Source organism: Mus caroli, chromosome 7 (genome assembly GCF_900094665.2).
Source record: "Mus caroli chromosome 7, CAROLI_EIJ_v1.1, whole genome shotgun sequence".
Classification (NCBI taxonomy): domain Eukaryota; kingdom Metazoa; phylum Chordata; class Mammalia; order Rodentia; family Muridae; genus Mus; species Mus caroli.
The window spans coordinates 26,511,206-26,535,442 of NC_034576.1; the positions used below are offsets into that span (position 1 = coordinate 26,511,206).

A 24,237-nucleotide genomic window follows, 5' to 3' on the forward strand; every position below is an offset into this window, starting at 1 on the left:
GCCTCCCAAAGCAATTCTTCAGAAGCAGAACCATAGGGGATCTGAGGTCAGGGGTTATGGAAGCAAATAGAACCTGCGCCTCAACCTGAGAGGCACTCCTCTAGGGATGCGTGCAGGTTCCCGCAAGGCCAGACCAAGGGGCGGGGCGGGGCGGGCCGGCCTTTGCTTGGGAGGAGACCGGGTAGTGTTTGTGGGGGGGGCGTGGTCTGCGGGAGGGCGGGGTTATCTTTTGCATATACAGCAGGCGGCGGGCCAATGGGCGGGGTCGGGGCGGGGCGCCGAGGGAGGGATGCTCCCCCGCCCCCGGAACGGAATCCTCCCGGGAGCCGAGCTGGCTCGCGCGCTTGCATCCCGCACCAGCCGCCGGCCCCGGGCCCGGCCCGCGTCAGACCGAGCCGCCGCCACCACAGCAGCAGCAGCACTCGGGAAGCCGGGCCCAACCGGGGCCGCGGGAGGCGGGGGCGCCCGGGCCCTGGATGTCCCGCAGCGCGGCGGCCAGCGTGAGAAGGGCGGGCTCGGGGGGCTCGGGCCGGGGGCGGCGCCGCTGCTGATGTGGCGAAGGGTGGGAGGCGGCAGCAGCGCCCGGATGGAGAGAAGATGCCAAGGCTGAAAAGGGTGGTCCTGGGTGGGGGTCCGGGCACAGGTTCCCGGCAATCCCAAACCTGCTAGACTGGGGTCTGGTCCAGCACAGGCCATCTCTGCGAAGGCCCTGAAAATAGGGATCCTGGAATACAGATTCCCCCCAAATCATGGACAGGGCTACATAAATTCTAGGTAAAACTCCCTGGGCAAGGTTTGGCGTTCAGGGTCCGGGACACAGTCCCCTTTATCAAGCTGAGGCCTTAACTGAGCCGATTCCAGACAAAATCAGTACTCTTCCCTGCCAGAGGGTTTCTTTGAGCACAACAGCCCCCTGGGCGATGTCTTGAAGATGAAGTCCCTGGATAGAGCTGCCAAGGCTAAGGCTCTGGGGGATGGGGGGGCGGTTTCCAAGTACTGTCTACTCCCTGGGGTCCTGGATTCAGCCTGTCCCCCCAAGCCCTTGGGCGGTGTCCCAGGCAAATCCCCTTCTCAGAACAAGGTTCCTGTGTCTGAAACTCCACCCCAGCGTGAATAAAATAAGGAGAATTTCAGGCATTCCCCTACCCCACCTCCACCCCATGCTTAGTCAGGGGTCTCAAGACATTGGTCTCCCAGGCCACCCCTTTTGTCCCTAGGGCTGCTCAGCGTCTAAGAGAGGCCCCACCCGGAGACAATGCTCAGCTTTCCCTTGCCCCCCAGGCTCCAGGATTCAGCCTGGGCTGGGGGCGGCTCCCCAGAGACGGGTGGAAACCTGTCTGAAGCCTCTGTGGTGACCAGCGGCTTTGTGTGTGGTTGTGTGTGTGTGTGTGTGTGTGTGTGTGTGCGTGCAAGGGTTGGGGATGTGGCTAGAAGTGTGATCTGGTGTTTGTGTGACTGTAGCTGTGTGTGTGCTTGCATTACAGCTGGCAAGGATGAGGTATCCTGCGTTGTCTGCCTGCATGCTTGTGGTTGGATGTGGTGATGTCTGGTGTGCGTGTGTGTGACCGTGGATGTGATGGCAGCCGTTCACTGTTCAGACTCCTGTACTTTTTAGACTGTGTTTAGATAGATATACATATGTCTTTTTGTGAGACCCTGTGTATATGTACCTTGGTATGTGTCAACATCTGTGTTGGGTTTGAGGTTGGACTTCTGTGTGGCTGGCTGAAGATGTGGGTGGAGCTGTAACTGTGTGTAAGTAGAATTGTGACTCTGACCATGTGTGACACAATGTTGTGCTTATGTCTGATTTTGTACTGTGTTCATTGCGACTCTGGGTGTGCAACTGCCATTGTATTTGAAGTCACATCGTGCCTGTGGGACTGGACCTCTGGGATGGCAGTGTATATGACGGTGGTTGTGTGTCCCTTGCCATGTCCCTTGCCATATGTGACTGGGGTTGCATAAGTGACTGTCCACCTAGCCGTGTGACACCGAGTGTGCACTACAGCCTCCTGTGTGTGATTTGAGTTGCTAATCTGACTTCTCTGAAACTCTGGTCTATTACAAAAGATTAATTGTGTGGAACTCAAGCTGTGGATGTTGCCTGTGTGCCAGGGGTGTGTATGGGATTGGCTTCTATTTCCTCTGTGTGTATGTGTGACCTACTTACCTGTTACCCTGGGTGACTCCATGCTGGTGTCCTAGACTGTGAAAGTGTGTGTGCATATGTGTCTATGTGATCTGGTGATGTCATGACTGTGCACATGGCCGTGTCTGGGACCATATTTTCCTCTATTAGCAGAATAATGCTGTAAATGCTGCGTCTGGACCATTCCGTTTATGCGTACACCCAACTGTGTGCTTGTGGTGTGGGGAACTGAACGGCGTGTGTTAAGTATCTATGGGTGAGGTTTTGAGTACTAGTGAGGCGGTGACTTTGTATATCTGTCCACGTGCCAAGCTAGTGACTGATTACATGTGGCCACATTCTTGTCTACGTGACGTGAATCCTCATGGAGACTGTTTATCTGTGATAGGGTGACGTGATAGTGCTGTGTGTGGAACACCAACGTGACAGATGGCCAGGCACCGTGGGCACTGATGCTGAGTGACGGCATACACAACTGTTTCTGGAATGTATGTGACTGTCTGAGGGCAGCCATCCTTGCTCCTCTCCCCTCTCTACTCCCCTCTTTGGCTGCTTGCATGCTGTGTCTGTAATGCTCAGGCTGTGGCCATCAGCATCTGTACTGTGTAGCTGTGTATAAAGACTAGTGTATACACAAGAGTGGCTGTCACAGAGGACTATGTAATGGATATAATGACCAAATGTGTGTCACTAGTATTATGTGACGCTGAAAGTATGGCATCCAAAAAGGTGTGTTGGTGTGGCTGCTACTGTCTGAGGTTGAGTGGTCCTTGTGTATACTGGGATGGGAGGTAGGGGTGCTTATTAAGACCAGTGTGTGCCTCAGTCCAGGTAGGCATGGGGGCATATGCAGATGACACTGTGTCACTGTGTGACCAAATGCTTATGGGTGACCAAATCGGTGACCACTCTGGATGTGCTTCTGCTAGTGTGGCTGCCTGAGGAGACACAGCTGTCATGAAGTATAGCTAGCTGGACATGCATCAGCCTTTTGTGTGTGCCTGGCCCAAGTCGTTGTACATAGTTAAGGAAATGAGTGAACGATATCAGCTGTTGGTATGTGTAGGTGTATCAGCATGTGGGCAAATGGCCATCATAGAACTGTGTATGTCGGTGAACACGACGAACACGAAGGGGCCAAATGTTTAGTGGCAATTGTACCTTGTGACCTGAGGTACATAGCTGTTATGATGTCTGTGTGGTAAAGTGTGCTGAGCTGTGAACAAGGGCCAAGGATGTCAGGAGTGTATGGCCATCTGTTTGTATGTAACCCTGGACATGACACTAGAGAGCAAAGCCACTCACTTTACATTATCGCCTTGGGTGTTGAGGGCCCCCATCGGTGTCCCCCAACACACCTACTCCTTCCTGGGCCCTTAAAACCAGGTGGCTGGTCTCCCTGGTAACAGTTGCTATGACTACCAGGGTTCCTACTAGGGAGCCTGAGATGGAGGGGGTTGGCTAAGGTCCAAGGTGGGGGTTGCATAGGGGACCAAATCCACCGCCCCAACAAACTTCTCATCGTCTCACTCCCTTGAGCAGGGCGGACCCAGGAGACCTGATCAGCATTTGTCCCCAGCCCCCTGTGGGGCCTCGGGGCCCCCTGAAACCTTCAGGACGGAGTCAGGTGAGTGACCAGCTTGACAAAGGACAGGGACTGCATTGTACATGGATCATGGAGCTGCCAAGCACTGCCACACAGACTTCCTTCCAACCTCGGTGACTGTCAAAGCCCCCTCAGTCACAAAACACACATCCTAAACTCTCACCTACAGACACCAACAGTCTCCCCGACACAGTGTTTGCATACAGGTCAAACTCTTGCAGATACCCACACGCAGAGCCTCGTACATCCCATAGATTTGCACTCGACCTGCACACACAGATGCTCTCTCCACACGCTTGTCAGAATGCATTGTCTAGCACACTTCCAGGTGCGTGAAGTAGCTGCTTATTATGCACACTAACACAGAGACACATGTTCATGTGTACATATCTAGAGACGCTCCCAGATTCACACAGGCAACCACCGACACTCACTCCATACCCATTCTTAGATATACATACTCCAGAGATAACCTTGGCCAGATATGATAGCGCAGCCCTATAAACCCAGCACTTGGGAGGCTGAGGCATGAGGATCTGGAGCTCGAGTCCAGCCTTAGCTACATAGCAAGCTTGCATGCAACATGGACTCCATGAGATCCATCTCTAAAGTGATGAGATGTTGGTGCTTGCCAGTAATCCCAACAGCCAGGAGGCAGAGGTAGGCACAGCTCTCTTGAGTTTGTTATCAGCCTTGTCTACATGGTGACTTCGAAGCCAGCCAGAGATACATAGTAAGATGCTGTTTTGAAAATGAGAAAGAGGAGGAGGAAGAAGAGGAATAAAAAGAAATACCCATTGACAGTTGCCCCCCAGTAATCGTGGACTTACAGGGTCAGACAGCAGGGCCTCCCTTAGCCCAGGCTGGCTTCGAACTCTGTTACCAAGGATGGCCTTGAACCAATACTCTTGCTTCCACCTCTCCCATGGACTCAAACTGCAGGCATGCACCACCATGCCTTGCTCATGTAGTGCTGGAGATGGAGCTCAGAGCTTACTGCATGTTAGACAAACACACTATCACCTGGGCTATGACTTCAGTCCTGACAGCTACACTTCGGTAGACAGCCTCACCAACAGCACCCGAGAACTCCAAAAGAGCTACACTATTGCTTAAGTCTCACAAACAGTGCTCTCACAGACAACTGTCAGAAGTCACACTGATGACTGTGGTCTCAGTCCAACTACACGTCCTTATGGACTCAGCATTGCTGAGTGACTGGAGAATGACCTGTGATAGCCCTGCTTTTGGTTTTGAATGAGTGAGTTTATTAAATATATAGTGAGGCCGGACAGTGGTGGCGCACACCTTTAATCCCAGCACTCGGGAGGCAGAGGCAGGCAGATTTCTGAGTTCGAGGCCAGCCTGGTCTACAAAGTGAGTTCCAGGACAGCCAGGGCTACACAGAGAAACCCTGTCTTGAACAAACAACAACAACAAGTGTGTGTGTGTGTGTGTGTGTGTGTGTATCTCAAAGTAAAATATCCAGCAGACACAACTGGAGTTGCTCAATTGAGAAAGCAAAAGCCACCCACATACAGACTCATTAACATCTGCCTTCTTGGACATAGGCACCATCTTACAGTTCCGTCATAGACAGCAGCCATAAAGGACAGTAGTTATAACCTCTCATAGAAACACTGCTATATGGAAAACAGTCAAAGATAGACCTCTGCAGTCTATCCAAGGCAGCATGCACAGAGAATACTCTCATAGTGACAATACAGAGACACAGCGTGCACCAGTGCATATGCATGGCCACTCAGACCCATAGCATGTGCCACTGTGTATGAGTGGTCACTGACACACATAGCATACACCACTTTGTATGCATGGCCACTCAGACAAAAACCTCCAGAGATTTGTGTCACAGATAACAACCGCAGCACACAAAGATGCATGAACAGTCATCGCCCCCACCCCCGACACACACCACCCCTGAGGCCTTGCTTCATCTGTACTTCGTAGTCAGAGGCCTGTACACGCATTACATTCTCTGTCTCTGTCCCTCCCTCTCTCCTACTCTTGGGGTTGCCCCCCTGGCCTTGCATGCTAGGCAAGCACTCTGCCACCTAGCTACATGTCCTTACCCTTAATTACCTTCTTCCCTGACCCTCATACCCTCAACACCCATGACCTTATGACCCCCTTCATCCTTAAACTCCAGTGCTGTGAATTCTCATCCTTCAGGTCTCTGTCATTCTTCCTATTCAAACCCTGGACGTCTAAAACTCTAAAGCCCATGACTGACGATTCCTGCTAACCTGCCCCCATCTCCGTACCCCTTGCCCAACATGACTCCGAAGGTGTGAATGCACAGCTCTGGAACACTCCACATAACCAACATCCACCTGCCGGAGCCACTCACCCCAATACCTGTTCATCTAGCAAGTCCTTAATGCTATAACCTCAGCCCCATACCTTCTGACCTCCATCTATACCCCTATCCTATGTCACTAGACGGGGCAGGCACCATGAACAAGTTACGGCAGAGTCTGCGGCGGAGGAAGCCAGCCTATGTGCCTGAGGCATCACGCCCACACCAGTGGCAGGCAGATGAGGATGCGGTGCGCAAGGGCACCTGCAGCTTCCCTGTTAGGGTGAGTGCACGGGGTGGGTGGGAAACTACAGCACCTGTCTTGTGCTTGCTTACCTGTGTGCCTGCTGGTCCTGGGTCACTGGATAAAATCATTATAAGATACGTACTACGGGGCTGTGTGTGCTGTGACCTCCAGACCTTCCATTGTTGTCACTAAAACACACCTCCATGGTGACATGGAAGAGCATGCCCTGCTCACTGTTGCGGAATTGGAGCATGAGGCCCGCCCAGCGTGTGCAGGCCATGTGCTTACATTATGTGCTTACGTTAGCCCCTGAGCTACACCCCTACCCAACAGCCCTCCTTTGTTATTTGAGGCTCTGTATCATTTAAGTTGTCCAGGATGGCCTTGAACTTACTCTGTAGCTCAGGCTGGCCTGAACTCGAATTACCCCTGTGCTGTTCAGCACTCTTAATGCATCTGTCCTATACCAGAAAAATATTATGGGAGATAATCTTGAGAGGTGAAGAGCTGTCACCCAGTTCTTCAGGGTTCACAGATAACCTGCACTAGAAGGTCATAAAAAGTGGGCAGTGTTTGTGAAGCTCCGTTCCTGTGGTGGGCACGCCAGCTGACACATAACCGCTCTCCCAGGGGAGACAATTGGAGGAGGGTCCTGGGGTGTGGGATCTGGCCCTTCTCATCTTGGAGACTAAGGCTAGGGTCCTCAACTTGATTTTCTCTTCCCTGGAAGTGGACCCAAAATGTGAGGGGTTCATGGGACAGGCACTGGTAGGCAGTGATGGTGAAAGTGTGCAAAGTGCCAGCTAATAAGAGGGCATCTGTTAACTGGGAAAGTCTGGGGGGTTGGCTTAGCAGGACATACTTGCCTAGAACCTCCCAGTGAGGGGCTGGGGGCATGACTCAGTGGAAGAGCCCCTGCCTAGAATCCTCCAGTGAGGGGTTGGGGGTGTGACTCATTGATAGAGCCCCTGCCAAGACTCTCCCATTGAAGGCTGAGGATGTGACTTGGTGGTGAAATGCTTGCTTGTCTACATGTATAAGGCCCTGGCTTCCATCCCCGGTATGAGGAGGGGAGGGTATGAGGAAACAACCAACAACTTAAAATTGCTTAGTCTCACTGGAAATTCTGGAGAGAGTCATTGCACCTGCACACTGATTTGTGGTGTGTGTGTGTGTGTGTGTGTGTGTGTGTGTGTGTGTTTTCATGTGTGCACATTAGGGATTAAACCAATGGCCTTATGCATGCTAAGCAAGCAGTCACCACTGAGCTACATTGCCAGTACTGGACTGTGCTCTTTTGAACTGATGTCAGGGTAGGTTAGAACAGCCTTGCGGCCTACATCATGTCCTCAAAGGCACAGACACATGCTGGCCCTCAGAAGGCTAAGAATGATGTCTGAGGACTCAGCAATACAGACAGGACACACATCTCTGTATATTTTCCTCAGCTGTGTGTCTGGGCTAGGAATGGGGTTCCTACCTGATGGATTGGAGGTACAGAGAGAATAACTGGCTGAGAGCTGTGGCCCCAAGGATGGGGCTGCTGAGTGATGCTGGCAATGACTGGTTACTCTGTGTCTCCCATTTCCTCCCTTCCTCCACCCAAGTACCTGGGCCACGTGGAAGTGGAGGAGTCCCGGGGAATGCACGTTTGTGAAGATGCTGTGAAGAAGCTGAAGGCGGTGAGTGAGGGAGGGGCTGGATCCAGGGAGTGGGCTCAAGAGCAGTCTGAAGGAGCCAATCCTGATCAGGCCCCTCTGTTCCCTGCCCCCATCCCAGATGGGCCGGAAGTCCGTGAAGTCTGTCCTGTGGGTGTCAGCTGATGGGCTCCGAGTGGTGGATGACAAGACCAAGGTAGGAGGCCTGTGTGTGGGATAGAGGAAGGCTTCCCACCCGCCACCCGCCACCCGCCATGGGTTGTTCCTCCTGAGAGGGCCCTGTAGACTCTGCCATGTGTGCCTGCGTCGTCGGCTTGGCTGGCTGCGCAGTCCTAATTCAGGAATGAGGGCTATGCTTATTTGCAAGCTGCTTCAGAGAGTGGGTGGGTTGAGTGCACGAACTGGAGCAGCCACCTCAGCGCCAATCCCAGCCACCTCCTCACCAACTGGGGAACCCTGGGCGCAAGATTTAACCCCTTTGGGCTCCCATAGCCTCATCTTTAAAAAAAAAAAAAAGAAAAAGAAAAAGAAAAAGAGGACTGGTAATAGGCCCTATTATCAAGTTAGAAAGTCTCTGTGTATGAACTATATAAAATAGCCCTGCAAGGATTGTGCAGTGGTTAAAGCAGGCATGAGGAAGTAAGCTCAGAGTCCCAGAACCCCATGTGAGTGCTAGTGTCCTACCCCTAAGTCCTGCCTCAGAAGACAGAGACATTCTCCAGAGCAAGCAGGCTAGCAAGACTAGCTACATCAGTGAGCTCTGGGTTTGACTGAGAGACCCTGTCTCAATGATTAAGATGGAAGAGTGCCTGAGGGTGATTACCAGTCTCAGCCCTGCCCCTCCATATTCAGGTACACGCACATGTGCCCTAACACACAGGAGAAAAAGGTTGAAGAAGCAAACCCCTCTGCTAGGAGCTGGCGTGTGGTGGTACAGGTGTCTGCTTCTAGCCCTAGGGAAGTTGAGGCAGGAGGATTCCAAGCTGGTCTGGGCCTTCAATGACAAAAAAAAAAAAAGTTTTGGCATATTAACAAATATGGGTTGTTAGATATTTTGGGGTTTTGGTTTTATTGAGACAAGGTCTGACATAGCCCTGGCTGGCCTCCATCTCATTGTTTTGCCAAAGATGGCCTTGAGCTTCTGGTCCTCTTGCCTATACCTCCCAAGTGCTGGGATCACCAGCATTTCCCCCTCACCCCAGGCCTGGTTTGCGCAGTGTTGAGGATACAGCCGAGTGTTTTCTATGTATGTACTAGCAAGTACTTTACCACTGAACACATACATCTCTCATAGTTAGGGTTTACTGCTGTGAAGAGACGCCATGACCACACCAACTCTTATAAAGGGAAACATTTCATTGAGACCGGCTTACAGTTCAGAGGTTCAGTTCATTATCATCATGGCGGGAAGCATGGCAGCATCCGGGCAGGCATGGTGCTGGAAGAGGAGCTGAGAGTTCTACATCTTCATCTGAAGGCAGCAGGAGACTATGTGTCACGCTGGGTATAGCTTAAGCATAGGAGACCTCAAATCCTGCTTCCACAGTGATACACTCCCTCCAACAAGGCCACACCTCCTAATAGTGCCACTCCCCATAGGCCAAGCGTTCAAACACAAGAGTCTAGGAGGCTATTCCCATTCAAACTACCCCAGCATCCTCAGCCCTATTTTGTGTTTAGACAAGATCACTGGGATCCAGGGTCTATTTCTGATGCAGGGGAGCGAAACCACTATTAGCAGGGCCTTGTATGTGCTAGGCAAACAGCTCTATCACTGATAGGCCCTGGGTATCTGTTTCCCTTTGCCTTCCCTGACTCTACACACTAAGACGCACCTTCCAGGAGTTTCCCAGTACATCCTTTGCCTGAGCGCTGTTTCCTGCCTTCATTCCTAGTTAATTCTTCCTTGCTCAGCTGGGTTAAGTGCCACTTCCTGGCTCCTGCAAACCCTCGAGTCTTTCTCCTTATAGCCTGGCTATGCCTCTAGGCTATATCTCCATCTCAGATGGCTCCAAGGAACTGAATCATAACCCTGAGGCAGGCTGGTCTGTGGCTATCTCCATGACAGCTGGGTCCACATTGGACTCAGGATGAGATCCTGTCTTGACTGCAGGCGAGAGAGATGGTTTTCACTGTCTACCTCCTCAACCCTTCCTAGGACCTGCTGGTAGACCAGACCATTGAGAAGGTCTCCTTCTGTGCTCCTGATCGCAACCTGGACAAGGCCTTCTCCTACATATGCCGCGACGGCACCACGCGCCGCTGGATCTGCCACTGCTTCCTGGCCCTCAAGGACTCTGTGAGTACCCCAAGCAGCTGGGGTTCTCACTCTCATCAGCATGCCCTGGGGGCAAGTCCTCGTTATCTCTGTACCTGGTCTTCTCATCTTATCTTAGTTTGGGTTTCATTGCTGTGAAGAGACACCATGACCAAGGCAACTCTTATTTTTTTTTTTTAAGATTTATTTATTGATTATATGTAAGTACACTGTAGCTGTCTTCAGACACTCCAGAAGAGGGAGTCAGATCTCGTTTCAGATGGTTGTGAGCCACCATGTGATTGCTGGGATTTGAACTCCGGACCTTTGGAAGAGCAGTCGGGTGCTCTTACCCACTGAGCCATCTCACCAGCCCCCAAGGCAACTCTTATAAAGGAAAACATTTAATTGGTGATGGCTTACAGTTTCAGAGGTTCAGTCCGTTATCATTATTGTGGGAAGCATGGCAGCACCCAGGCAGACAAGGTGCTGGAGGAGTCAAGAGTTTTACATCTTGATCTGCAGGCCTTCAGGAGGGGCCTCCCATCCACACTGGGTGGAGCTTGAGCACAGGACCTCAGAGCCCACCCCCACAGTGACACACTTCCTCCACAAGGCCACACCTCCTAATAGTGCCACTTTCCCTGGGCCAAGCATATTCAAACCACCACACATCTCAGAAAGGGAGTGGCTGTAGGTTATAGTGGTGCCTTTAAAGCCCACACTCTGGAGGCTGAGACATTTAGATCTCTGTGAGCTTGAAGCCAGCCTGGGGTCTACACAGTGAGCTCCAAGCAATCCAAAACTACACAGTGAAACCCTGTTCTAACAGAAAAAACAACTGCTGAGTGGTAGTGGCACACACTTTTAATCCCAGCACTTAGGAGGCAGAGGGAGGCAGGTTTCTGAGTTCAAGGTCAGCCTGGTCTACAGAGTGAGTTCCAGGACAGCCAGGGCTACACAGAGAAACCCTGTTTCAACACACACACACACACACACACACACACACACACACACACAAAACAACAACAAAAACCAAAGAAGGAAATTGGAATAGTCTAATGTGGAGGATTTTTGGGATGTGAGTAGTTCAGTACAGGCACATCAAACACCAAGAAAAAATATCAGTTTTCATCACCCTCTTAATCAGTATTAATAGTGTGTGTGTGTGTGTGTGTGTGCGTGCACGCACACTTGCAGGCCTGATTGTATCTATGTGCACTCTGTGCCTGCAGATACCTGTAGAGGCCAGAAGAGGGCGTCAGATCCCTAGGACTGGAGTCACAGCTGTGTGATGTGGGTGCTGGGAACTGAACCTCAGTCCTGAGCAAGAGCAGACAGTGCTCTTAACCACTGAGCCATCTCACTAGCCCTTGGCCTCAAACTTTTGGTCCTCTTGTGTGTGAGCTAAAAGTTAGGATTACAGAAGGCATTCATCCCCGAGCTCAGCGCTCTACATGTTCTTGCCTGTGCATCAGCCCTCTCTCTGGGTGTTTTAAGAATGAGGAAGACTTAGCTCTAAGTCCTGATTCCAGGATCTCTCATTCCATTATGCCTCATAGGTATTTATACATCGGGAGATTGGCTAGGTCACCCCCACCCAGTCTATCAGAGCACCTCTCCTTAAGTCTCTTAAGCGTGGATGTCACAGGAGACCTGAAGGCTCTAAAGCAAGAAAATAAAGGTGGAGGGAAGGGACCAGACATGGTGTGCTCTATGGCCATTTGGATGCCATCTTGACATCACCCAGCCTGGCCCTCATGGAACTGTGTGCCCAGTGAGCCACAGAGGGCTTTCAGGTTAAGGGGGTGGACACAGCCTCCACGTCTCATGAGGACTGAGAAGTTTTGAAAGAGCACATGGGGTGAGAAATTCGCCGTGGCTATTTTCGGGAACTGTGGTGACTGCCCGTCATAGTTGGTGGTGTGGATTCAGTGTCCAGCCACCTGGCTGTGTGGGATGTTGGGCACAGTGACATCTCTGCTCTGGGGATAGCTGCAGTGACTTCTCCTGGGTTCATTGTGATCACACACAGCCAAGTTTTCAACATAGCCCCACAGTCCCCCTCCTCCCAGTGTGGCCACATTTTACACACACACACACACACATATATATTATTTTTCTGCTTGCCACTTACTCTGGCTAGACAGGCCACTGGACCTCATGGGGAGGAGACACTTTCAATTTTAATACCATTCCTCTGTCTTCTTCCTCATTGTCTTGATACAGGGTTTCTCACTGAACCAGAAGCTTGCTGATTGGCTACTCCGAAAGTTTTCAGAACCCACCTGTCTCCACCCCTCAGTGTTGGGATTATAGGAGCCATCCCTGGCTTTTTACGTGGGTAGCAGGATTCAAACTCAGATTCTCGGTGTCTGTAGAACATGCCCCACTTGCTTTGGTGTTTTTCTTTCTTTTTTTTGGTTTTGGTTTGGTTTGGTCCTTTTGGTTTTTCGAGTCAGGGTTTCTCTGTATAGCCCTGGCTGTCCTGGAACTCACTTTGTAGACCAGGCTGGCGTCGAACTCAGAAATCTGCCTGCCTATGCCTCCTGAGTGCTGGGATTAAAGGCGTGCACCACCACGCCTTTAATCCAGCTTGAGTTTTTTCTTTCTTAAACTTATTTTTATTTTATGTGTATGTCTATTTTTGCTTGCATGCACATCTGTGCCACATGTGCATGCTGTGCCTGCAAGGGGCACCAGATTCCCAGAACTGAAGGTATGGACAGTTGTGAGCCATCTTGTGGGTGCCAGGAATGGAACCCAGGACCTCTGGAAGAGCAGCCGCTCTTAACCACTGAGCCATCCCTCCAGCCCTGCTTTTGAGGGGTTCGGTAGCCTCACGCTTTCTTGCCAGCTGCCTTTGGAGCAGGCGCTTTCTGGGCTGGGGGCTTCTGGCCTTTGTAACCTTTAGCAGGAGGCGCTGCCTTCTGGCCTGCGGCCTCTGCACAGGAGCTTTCTGGGCTGTGGGCTTCTTGCCTGGTCCTGTTGCCTTTTCGATGGCTGGGACATTAGCTTTAGCAGCCGCCACCATGGCAGCCTGAGCAACAGCTGCTTTTTTTTTTTTTTTTTTTTTTTTTTTTTTTTTTTTTGTGAGCCACTTTCAGAATAGCAGCTCTTTGACGTTTCTCTACTTCAGTCATGATTATTCGGTTCCTCGTTTTCTTTGCCTTCATGACTTTGAGACGGTCAAAGCCTGTCATCTTGGCTTCCCTTTCTCTGGCACTAATTTTCTTGGCCCATCTTGTAGCTGCACACTTCACATTGATATCTGCCTTCTCCCAAGCTTTTCATACGTACTTCTGGCGGGCACTGTGCGGGAACTTGAGGATGAAGCCGGTGAGCTGCATGCATTTGAAAGGCGTGGTCTGTCTCACTGAGTGCAGGGTCTGTCCACTAACACCCTCTTCTGATCAATAACATCTACAGTTGCGACCAGCTTTCCAGGATGGGACCCAAAGGAGACATAGGCTGCTCGGTACCCTCCACGAAACACCTGAACAACATGTTGGTGGGGCTCAGCAGGAAGCCTGCTTTTGAGTTTTAAAGAGAATCTCATGTAGCCCAGGCTGGCCTCAAATGCCCTACGTAGCTGAAGATAGCCTTGAACAAATGCTGGGCATAAAGCACCAGGTCCAGCAGATTTAAAAAATATTAATAATTAAATTCTTAGAACTTCTTCAGCTTAATTTTTTAATTATTTAAAAAGCCAAACACGGGGGCTGGTGAGATGGCTCAGTGGTTAAGAGCGCCGACTGCTCTTCCAAAGGTCCCGAGTTCAAATCTCAGCAACCACATGGTGGCTCACAACCATCTGTAATGGAGTCGGATGCCCTCTTCTGGAGTGTCTGAAGACAGCTACAGTGTACTTACATATAATAAATAAATGAATCTTTAAAAAAAAAAAGCCAAACACATAAAATTAGCGCATTTTAATTATACAGTGAGGCAGAGCATAGTTCAAGGTGGGAGACTTGGGACTATAAGACTACCCAGAGTTATATAGTGACTTTCAGGCCACTCTGGGCTACCTGTTAAGACCTTGCCATATATATATATACATATATATATATATATATATGTATATGTATATATATATATATATATAGAGAGAGAGAGAGAGAGAGATGTAGATATAGATTTTATATGTGGATAGATTTTGGGTTTTGTTTTGTGTTTGCTTGTTGGTTTAGACAAGGTCTCATTACATAGAACAGGTTGGCCTGAAACTCACAGCGATCCACCTACCTCTGGCTCCCAAGTGCTGGGATTAAAGGTATGCACCATGCCTGACAGTTTATTTTCAAGATTGGCACGGCCATTTTACCTCCTTCAGAATTCCATGTGACAGGTCGATTTCTGGTGGTGCACACCTCTAGTTTAGCACTTGGGAGTAGAAGAGTTGGATCTCTGTGAGTTCAAGGCCAGCCTGGTCTTCATAGTGAGTTCCAGGGCAGCAAGAGCTACACAAAGAAACTCTATCTCAAACTAAACAAACAAACAGAATTCCATGTGAATTTCCATGGAAATTGGCCTTTCCTTTTCTACAAAGACAGCACTGGGTTTTGACAGGGATTTTACTAATTTCAGGTCACTCTGGGGAAGTTAGTGTCTCACCCATATTAAGTCTTCTGGTCTAGGAACACAAGGTATCTTTCAGTAGTCAGTTTGTGGTTTCTTTTTAGCAGTGTTTTTAATTCCCAGAATAGGTACATTGTACCTCTGTGGTTATATTTTGTGGGGTGTGTGTGTGTGTGTGTGTGTGTGTGTGTGTGTGTACAAATGCTTGTAGAAACTAAGGGTCAGCTAAGAGTCTTATCACTTTACACCTTAGTTTTGTTTTGTTTTGTTTCTTTCTTTTCTTCCTTTTCTTTTTTTGGTTTGGCTTTTGTTTTGTTTTGTTTGTTGAGACAAGGTCTCACTATGTAGCCCAGGCTCTCCTGGAACTAGCTCTGTAGACCAGGCTGGCCTCAAACTCACAGAGATCCATGTGCCTCTGCCTTTAGGGAGTCCCCTTGCTGTAGACATCTAACCTGCAGGGGGCGCACATCTCTCCTCCGTTCATGTCTGGGCAACATTTCTAACCAGGCCACCTCTCCTGCAGGGTGAGAGGCTGAGCCATGCTGTGGGCTGCGCGTTCGCTGCCTGCCTGGAGAGGAAGCAGCGACGAGAGAAGGAATGCGGAGTCACCGCCGCCTTCGACGCCAGTCGCACCAGCTTTGCCCGAGAGGGCTCCTTCCGCCTGTCGGGGGGCGGGCGGCCTGCGGAGCGCGAGGCAGGGGACAAGAAGAAAGGTGGGTGCTGCGGGCCAACAGGGGGCGCACATGTGCATCTAGGGATCCCCGCAGCTGAGTAGTTAGGGTGCCAGCGGCCAGGGTTGGTAAGGTTTGCAGAACAAATCTCAATATTCTTAGTATTCTGCAGATGGGGGAGGGGGGTTGAGGGGGGAGGGGACGCGACGCTTACCATAGCACATTCTGTTGTCTAAGTCAGGAAGTAAGTGAAGCAGCTGATGTGCTGTCCCAAACCTTTAACCCCAGCACTCAGAGGCAGAGGCAGGTGGAACTCTGTGAGTTCAAGGCCAGCCCGATCTACAGAGTGAGTTCCAGGACAGCCAGGCCTACATAGTGAGACCCTGTCTCAAAAACAAACAAAAAACTAGGTTCTTGTTGTAGCCTCTATCCCTTGGACCCAGGTTCGATTTTCAGCACACACATAATGGCTCACAAGTATCTCTGTGTCCTGTCCCAGGGTATCCAATACCCTTTTCTGGCCTCCCAGGACACCGCACACTCGTGGTGCACATGCAAAACACCCACACATAAAATAAAAAATAAAGATTAAATAACTTCCAAAAGGCATGAAGATTGTTGTCAGATGTCAGGATTGTTTACGATGGGAACTGTATGCAAAATGGTTCTGATTTCCAGGGACAGATCCAGAAGCACTGGAGAAAGCCCTTCACTGTTCCCACAGGCAGAGGGGAGTTTACCATGAGGTCGGCCTGTCGGCCTTACTGACTCTCACATTTATAATGCTACCAGCTGACTCCCTGCCTGTGACACCATCTTTCATGATTAGTGCACCTAGCCTGGCAGCAGAACCTGGCACACACACTAAACTCAGTTCTGCCTGCACTGATCTTTCAGGAAGCCCTGGGGGAGGTAGCCCAGGGACACAGGAGCCTGCCCAGAGAGGGCAGGGGACTTTTGAAGTAACACAGCACTGAGGTGGGAAAGGAGGTCATTTCCTGTTTCCAGCCTGTCCCAGGGTGCTGCCATGGCGCCAGGCCAGGCCAGGCCTGTTACCTCATGCTGGAAGATGGAAAAAAAGCCCCCAGAGTAGCTGAGGTATCCCAGCTATGGCTATGGTGAGGCTCTGGTTTGAAGGCAGGCAGTGTGTATTTGTGGGAGGGAAGGTAACCTGCCCTTGAAGAGCCTGCAGTTTGAAGTGTAGCGTCCCAAGGTTTTGCAGAGGGCAAGGAAAAGTCCCAGGGTGGAAAGAACCCAGGCTGAGGGGTTAGAAGGAATTGGAAAGATTCGGAAAGGATAAAGTGAGCCAAGCCAAGTCTAGTGTCACTAGTCACAGCTGGAGAAAGGCACAGAGAGGGAGACATCCTTGAGGGAGGCAGAATAGCAGAGAATAGAAAAGGAGAAGCGGGGAAGCAGAGAAAGACAGATCAGACCACCGGGAAGGGCAGGTGGACTCCAGAGATGACATCAGTCAGTCCTCTCAGCTTTCTTTTTGTTGTTGTTGTTGTTGTTGTTGAGAAACAAACAGTTTCTCATTACACATGGTTGTGAGCCACCATGTGGTTGCTGGGAACTCAGGACCTCCGGAAGAGCAGTTAGTGCTCTTAACCGCTGAGCCATCTCACCAGCCCCTCCTCTCAGCTTTCCTCTCACCTGTAAATTAGTGATAGTCTTGACCACATATATGGTTGTATGAATCGGATGAGTTAATGCTTGCACGGTTCCTGAGCTTGCACGGCTCCTGAGCCTTGTCTTGTAGAGGTTCATGTGCCAAGTGCATGTAAATTATTAGGAAAGGAGAGAGTGGGCAAGGGAGAATGAGAGCAGCCGAGATGGAGCAGGATAGAAAGCTAGAGATGGAGGGCCAGGCCAGAGAACGATTCCCCCAGCAGCCTACAGAGGAAGTGGTCTTAGCTTGGTGAGAATCCTGAACTTTTCAAAGTCGTGGCTATCCTGTTTTGAGGACAAGATGTGTGGTGTGACAAGGTAGCACCAAGGTGACTAAGAGGGCCAGGTGGGGCCGAATTTTAGTTCAGTGGTAGGGTATTTCATAGAACTCCCCAGTGAGGAGCTGGGGCCGTGGCTCAGCGGTAGAGCCCCTGCCTGGAGTGCCCCAGTGATGGGTTGTGGGAGTGGCTCAGGGGTAGAACTCATGGCTAGTATTCTCCAGTGAGGAGCTGGGGGCGTGGCTCAGTGCTAAGGTACTGTCTTAGCTGGGTATTGGTGTACTCCTTTAATCCCAGCAGAGGCAGACAGGCAAGATCTCTGAGTTCAAGACCATCCAGGTCTACAGAATGAGTTCCAGGACAACCTGGCCTGCACAGAGAAACCTTGTCCCAGTGGGAGTTAGGGACGAAAGTAAAAGCAAATTACTTTCTTAGAATCCTCCAGTCTGGGTCTGGGCTATAGCTCAGCATAGACTGTTCAGCTGGTATACACAATAATACCCTGGGATCCGTCCTCAGCTCAATAAACACAAGACCTGTTGGGTCTGGTTTCAGTGTCTTAATTAAGGAAACGAGCAAATGTGTCCGTCTCTTGTGTCTTTAGCCGAAGCAGCAGCTGCTCCTGCTGTGGCTCCTGGTCCTGCCCAGCCTGGGCACGTTTCTCCGACACCAGCCACCACATCCCCTGGAGAGAAGGGAGAGGCGGGCACCCCCGTGGCTGCAGGCACCACTGCTGCTGCCATTCCCCGGCGCCACGCACCTCTGGAGCAGCTGGTTCGCCAGGGCTCCTTTCGTGGGTTCCCTGCCCTCAGCCAGAAGAACTCACCTTTCAAACGTCAGCTGAGCCTACGGTTGAATGAGCTGCCATCAACACTGCAGCGCCGCACGGACTTCCAGGTGAAGGGCACAGGTGAGCCCTGGGGTCAGCAAGAAGGAGCATTAAAGTCAATCTGCACAATCTGATGGGGGCTAGGGACAGAGGAGAGATGGGATACACTGTGATTGATTAGCACTGTCTGCTGCCAGAGACACAGGAGAGATGGGATACACTGTGATTGATTAGCACTGTCTGCTGCCCGGGGGCAAAAGGTTAGACACATGGACCATCTGATGATTAACAAGGTCGGCCATGAGCAAAGAATAGAAGAGCGCTTGCACAAATCTGATTGATAAGTCATGCCTGCTGTGGGTAAAGGATAGAAATGTAGTACAGTCAAGATCAGCTAAGAATGTCTGCCGTTATTAAGGGAAGCAGGCAAGGTGGCACACATTTTATCTGCCTCGGGCAGGCAAGTCTACCATGGGCAAGGGAAAGATGGCTCAACAGTTAAAAGCACAGGGTACTCTTCCAGAGGTCCTGAGTTCAAGTCTCAGTAACCACACGGTGGCTCACAACTGTCTATAGTGTGATCTGGTGCCCTCTTCTGGCATGCAGGTGTATAAGCAGATAGAACACTCGCACATAAAATAATTAAATCTTTAAAAGAAGAAGAGAGGCAACATGGATGTCTTTTTTATTTTTGCCCAGGATGAAAGCACCATTAATTATTTAGTGCTCTTTCCAAACATTTGATCAATAGATCTATAACATGTATCAAATGAATGTTAGAATGATTGCTCTGGCTTAGGGAAAGCAAGGATTGGAATAGATTAACAATGTCTGCCTTGGTCAGGGAGAGTGGAGGGATAGCATACATCATAATATCCTGATTTGTGCTATGAGCCTAGAGATCCTTATGGAGTGTGGTAGTGGGTCACACAGTTAATTAGCAAAACTTGCCATGGGCCAGGCAGAGAAGAAAGCCGCAGTATGGTCTGTGTTTGCCTAAAGGAGACTTCCAGATCTTGAACAATGGAATTACAAGATCTGTCCAAGTAATGGGCACAGTAAGCAAAGAGCACAATGGAGGTGGGATGGTGGGGAGCATCGGGTTTGATTATTAATGTCTGTCATGGGCCAGGGAAAGAAAAGAGGTGCTCTCTGTTGTAATCTAAAAGCAATACCGGAGCGAAGTATGCTGGTACATACCAGTATTCTAGCACCCCAAAGGCAAAAGGCTCATGATTCCAAGGCCAGCCTGGGCTACCTAGCAAGATCATGTCTGTGAAAGACACGTGTGCTGTGGGCCAGGGAGATGAAAGACTTGGCACAACACCATGCTGTTGCCATAGGGAACCAGACAAGAGGACTGTGCAGAGGTCTTGAAAACCATGAGTCTGACCCTTGCTACAGCTCCCACGTGTGCGTGGGACCCCCGGCTGCCATGACTGTGGAGATGGGTGTGGGAGGGTGTTGATTCATTTCTGTCAGGCTCCAAGGGGATGACAGTGCATACTGAGAATGATCCCGTGTCCGGCGGCTGTCACACACCTGCACATTTGCTGGCCACGCACAACCTGACATCAGACACATGCGAGTTGTCATGCATGAGCTTAGGATGGCTCCCCAGGCTCAGTCTGGAGCCTTACACTCCTATGGCCAGTTGCACACTTACTCAATGAATGAATGGCCACACTGAAAATTGACATTCTGACATCCACGCTGCAGACACTGGAAGTCACACATTCAGAGTGCAGAAGTCACATGCACTCTGACGCCGCACATACACCAGAGTGTGGACTCAGAAAATCATGTGCCCAGATTTATACACTTAAAATGCCACATACTCGTAGCTTCACACAAACCCAGAAACTCCCCACATGCAGACTCACACAAACACGTATCTGCATTGCATAGGACACCACACATCTGAACCTCTATCACACTTGGAGGTCACACCCTCAGACCCTGCATTGCCCCTTTTGATGAGAACTCATGTGTCCATGAAGCTCTCATAGAAATCAGTGAAAGAGCTCCACATGCCACCATGCCAGTCTGTGGCTTATCTGAATGGTGTCTCCATTCCTCCAAGGCTCCATGCCTGTTCTAGGTTCCCTGTCTGGCTGTCATAATGTCATCTCCACCATGATGATGCATGTGTTAGGCCAGGCTGGGGAGGTGGCCAGGGGCCCATTCCTCTACCACATCGTAGGATATATGATACCCAGCCAGTAAGCATCGGTGTGGCTGTCCTGGAACTCACTCTGTAGACCAGGCTGGCCTCGAACTCAGAAATCTGCCTGCCTCTGCCTCCCGAGTGCTGGGATTAAAGGCGTGCGCCACCACACCCGGCTAGAACGTACTGTTTAATTAATGCACATTGTCAGTCGTCTTCAGAGTCTCTTCTGCTTGGATGCTTAGATCTTGAGATCCTGGTTTGGGATTCCCATGGCCATCGGTTATCAGATGCCACCCACTGGCTTTTACTGTTACACTGCTCTCTTGTCACACACATCCATGCGCCCAGTTATTTTAGTGACCTATGTACCTCTGGAAGACGAGGAGTCCAGGTCATACAGGTGTCCTGAAGACCCAGAGGAAAGGCAGGGTTGCAGCAGAGCCTCTTTCTCACCTCCACCATTCTGTGACCTCACAGTGCCTGAGATGGAGCCTCCTGGTACCGGGGACAGCGATGGCATCAATGCTCTGTGCACACAGATCAGCTCGTCTTTCGCCAGCGCTGGGGCACCAGCGTCAGGGCCACCATCTGCCACAACAGGTAAACCCTTCCACTGAGCAGTCCCTCACTACTGGCTTTCCTTTGCCCATGAAAGGCCATCTTGGAAATCCTAGGAATCTGGGGTGGCCTAGGGTTAGAGCCTTTGACCTGTGGATTGTCTCACAGTTGTGGGACCACTTCAGAACCACTGTATTGCCTTAGGACTGTGGGACCAATGTAGAACTAGAAATCATCTTATGGGCTGAACAGGTGGCTCAGTAGTTAGAAGCACTGACTGCTCTTCCAGAGGTCCTGAGTTCAATTCCCAGCAACCACATGGTGGCTCACAACCATCTATAATGAGATCTGATGCCCTCTTCTGATGTGTCTAAAGACAGCGAGAGTGTACTCACATACATAGAATAAATAAATAAATCTTAAAATAAGAAAGTAACCCCAGAGCCTTAGCAAAGTACAAACTTGAGGCAGTAGGGTCTTCCTGCGTTAGGGTAGTGCAGTCTGGGGAAGACATGTGCTGTCATAGAAACTTAGCCTCTGAAAATACTAGAAACACTAGAATTGAGGCTGGAGAGATGGCTCAGCAGCTAAGTGCACTGCCTACTCTGCCAGAGCACCTGGGTTCAAGTCCCAGCACCCATATGGCAGCTTATAACTGTGTTTAACTTTAGTTCCATGTTATCTAACACCCTCTCAGAGACCATGCATGTAGGCAAAAAATACCAATGCATATAAAATAAAATTTCCTTTTAAAAGAAATACTAGGCCAGCCTACATAGAGAAACCCTGTCTCAAAAAACAAAAAACAAAAAAAAAAGATTGGAAAAGAAATACTAGAATTAAGGTGACATTTAGAATTGTTAACATCAGACACAGCACTGGCCAGTGATGGGCAGAGGGCTGTGTGGATGTCCAGCCTTGAAAGCATTGATCTGGTTACACATTTTTATCAGGGGCTGCCGAGGCTCAGAACTGTAGGGTCTCCTCACTGCACACCTGTTAGGAGTTAAGTCACCTGCCCAAGGTCAGGACAGCGGGTGAGGGCTGGGATTCAGAGACAGCCTCCTCGTAGAACCTGGGCTCTGATCTCCAGGCCACCCTGACTCCTAGCCTGGGATTCTTCATGGCAACCTGTACCCTTCACTACCCTCTCTCCAGGGACTTCTGCCTGGGGTGAGCCCTCCGTACCCGCTGCAGCTGCCTTCCAGCCTGGGCACAAGCGGACACCCTCAGAGGCTGAGCGATGGTTGGAGGAAGTGTCCCAGGTGGCTAAGGCCCAGCAGCAACAGCAACAGCAGCAGCAACAACAACAGCAGCAGCAAGCCACCTCCGTGCCACCAATACCAACCATGGCCCCCACCCTTCAACCCTTTTCTGCCCCAGTGGGGCCCTTTGACACTGCAGCTGCCCAAGTGGCTGTTTTCCTGCCACCCACACATATGCAGCCTCCGTTTGTGCCCGCCTACCCAGGCCTGGGTTATCCACCAATGCCCCGGGTGCCTGTGGTGGGCATCACACCTTCACAGATGGTAGCCAACGCCTTCTGCTCAGCTGCCCAGCTCCAGCCCCAACCTGCCACACTGCTTGGAAAAGCTGGGGCCTTCCCCCCACCTGCTGCACCCAGTGCCCCTGGGGTCCAGGCCCGTCCGCGCCCCAATGGGGCTCCCTGGCCCCCAGAGCCAGCGCCTGCCCCTGCCCCTGAGTTGGACCCCTTCGAGGCCCAGTGGGCAGCATTAGAAGGCAAACCCGCTGTGGAGAAACCCTCCAACCCCTTCTCTGGTGACTTGCAGAAGACCTTCGAGATTGAACTGTAGCCCAAATTGCCCTGCTCCCGCTCCATCAGCCCCAGGTGTACCACGCTCAGGAGGGGAGGCCCAGCCTCTATCCTAAGTGTTGCTCCCTGAGCTGCGCCCCTCAATGCTCCCTCTAAGCCCTTCTCTCCACCACCCCTCACAAACCACTACAGAACCAATATTGTGATGCCTAGGTTTTGCCAAGATGGAATTCAGGGATGGACCCAGCCTGGCTAAGGGAACCATTTCACTGCCGGACTTAGGCTGGTGATGCCCCTTCCCCAGCCCCAGTCATGGAATGCCCTCTGTTCAAGCTACTTTCCCTAGTTTCTGTTGTGCCCTTCCACCTTCCAGTGTTGGGCAGGGTGGAGGAGGAAGGTCTACTTAAGGGCACTTCTGGGCCCACTTCAAGCCTGGTCCATCCTCTCCTTGTCCCATACACACAGCACAAGCCAAGGGCTTCCTCTCTGCCCACGCTGTGTTCACTGCCAATGCTGTGCTTGCCCTGCCCCCACTCCCCGATTCGATTCGGGGGGGCCGTGTCTTCCGGAGGGCCAAGGTCTCACGGGGTGGGGCCCAACTGGGGGCCCAGGAGAGGGGCGGTGGGAGGGATGAAGACGCTCTGTTACCTCATGTCGGTGCCCGCTGGGGAGGGGTCCCAGGAGAAGAAGAAGGGGGTGCCTGGCGGGTACTTTTCTATCTTTTATTTCCAGATTTTTTTTGTATCTAAACTTGCAGATTTGTATTATACAAGGACAGCCAATAAAGGAAGAATATAATGGTGGCCACTGGGAAATGAAGGTGTGTGCATACGAGAGGAGGGCCCTGTTGTGGAGCTTCTCCCGCTGCATAGCTGTCCCTGCCTGTGATCCTGGCACTGGGGACCCGGAAGCAGGGAGATCCTGAGCTTACGGTGGGTCTCAGATGCCATAATCTGAGGCCACCCTGGACTACATGAGACCCTGGCTCAGAGAAAAAAAAGCCTTTTGTCATTTTAAACATGTCCCTGAGCTTTAAACCTGACCTCTGAGTCATGCATGGTTTGGTGATCAGCGTCTGCCGTGTAGATGGTAGAGGGAGCCCAGAGTTAATCATTGCTTTCTTAATTATTAACAGACTTGAAACCAAGGAGTCAGAGAGGCACATTGTGAGTTATTGCTAATTGGTCTGAGATCAGCATTCCAAGTGGCTCATCAAAACACATCTTGGACCACACTGGGAAAAGCCTGTTGGTTGGTCGCACTTTCCAAAACTCAGGCCAAAGTTTCCCCTGGCAGTTCCTGGGTGTGTTTTGTTTTTCATTTGTTTGTTTCGAGAGACAAGGTCTTACTATGTTTCCCCGGCTGGCCTAGAACTCAGATCCGCCAGCCTCCGTGTCTATAGTGCTGGGATTAGAGATGTGCGCCCCACACTTGGTGTCCACTGGCATCTCAAACCCCTGTGTTACTGTGT

The 24,237-nt window shown here is 50.9% G+C and overlaps 1 protein-coding gene across 3 annotated transcripts; it reads left to right on the forward strand.

The window, feature by feature from the left end:
* Numbl (NUMB like endocytic adaptor protein) lies at positions 1-23,569 on the forward strand. Of its 3 annotated transcripts, none has more exons than XM_029480153.1 (10): positions 1-46; positions 3,695-3,779; positions 6,219-6,358; positions 7,930-8,004; positions 8,102-8,176; positions 10,139-10,279; positions 15,342-15,531; positions 18,040-18,345; positions 20,912-21,034; positions 22,151-23,563. In XM_029480153.1, exons 3-10 carry the CDS (start codon positions 6,233-6,235, stop codon positions 22,804-22,806), a joined length of 1,692 nt encoding a protein of 563 aa, XP_029336013.1. In that variant the 5' UTR covers positions 1-46; positions 3,695-3,779; positions 6,219-6,232; the 3' UTR covers positions 22,807-23,563. The 3 variants fall into 3 exon arrangements, with proteins under 3 accessions (XP_029336013.1, XP_021022931.1, XP_029336012.1); XM_021167272.1 differs by lacking the exon at positions 1-46 and adding an exon at positions 306-500 and having other exon boundaries at positions 22,151-23,569; XM_029480152.1 differs by lacking the exon at positions 1-46 and adding an exon at positions 640-2,640.
* The last annotated feature ends 668 nt before the right edge of the window (positions 23,570-24,237 follow it).

What these genes read in the sequence shown, in the direction of transcription:
- Numbl (XM_029480152.1), top strand. Translation starts at nt 2,605, where the DNA reads ATGCTGAGTGACGGCATACACAACTGTTTCTGGAAT. An exon ending in CCTGCAGCTTCCCTGTTAGG is followed by an intron (nt 6,359 to 7,929) that starts GTGAGTGCACGG and finishes CCTCCACCCAAG; the next exon opens with TACCTGGGCCACGTGGAAGT. An exon ending in GCCACCATCTGCCACAACAG is followed by an intron (nt 21,035 to 22,150) that starts GTAAACCCTTCC and finishes CCCTCTCTCCAG; the next exon opens with GGACTTCTGCCTGGGGTGAG.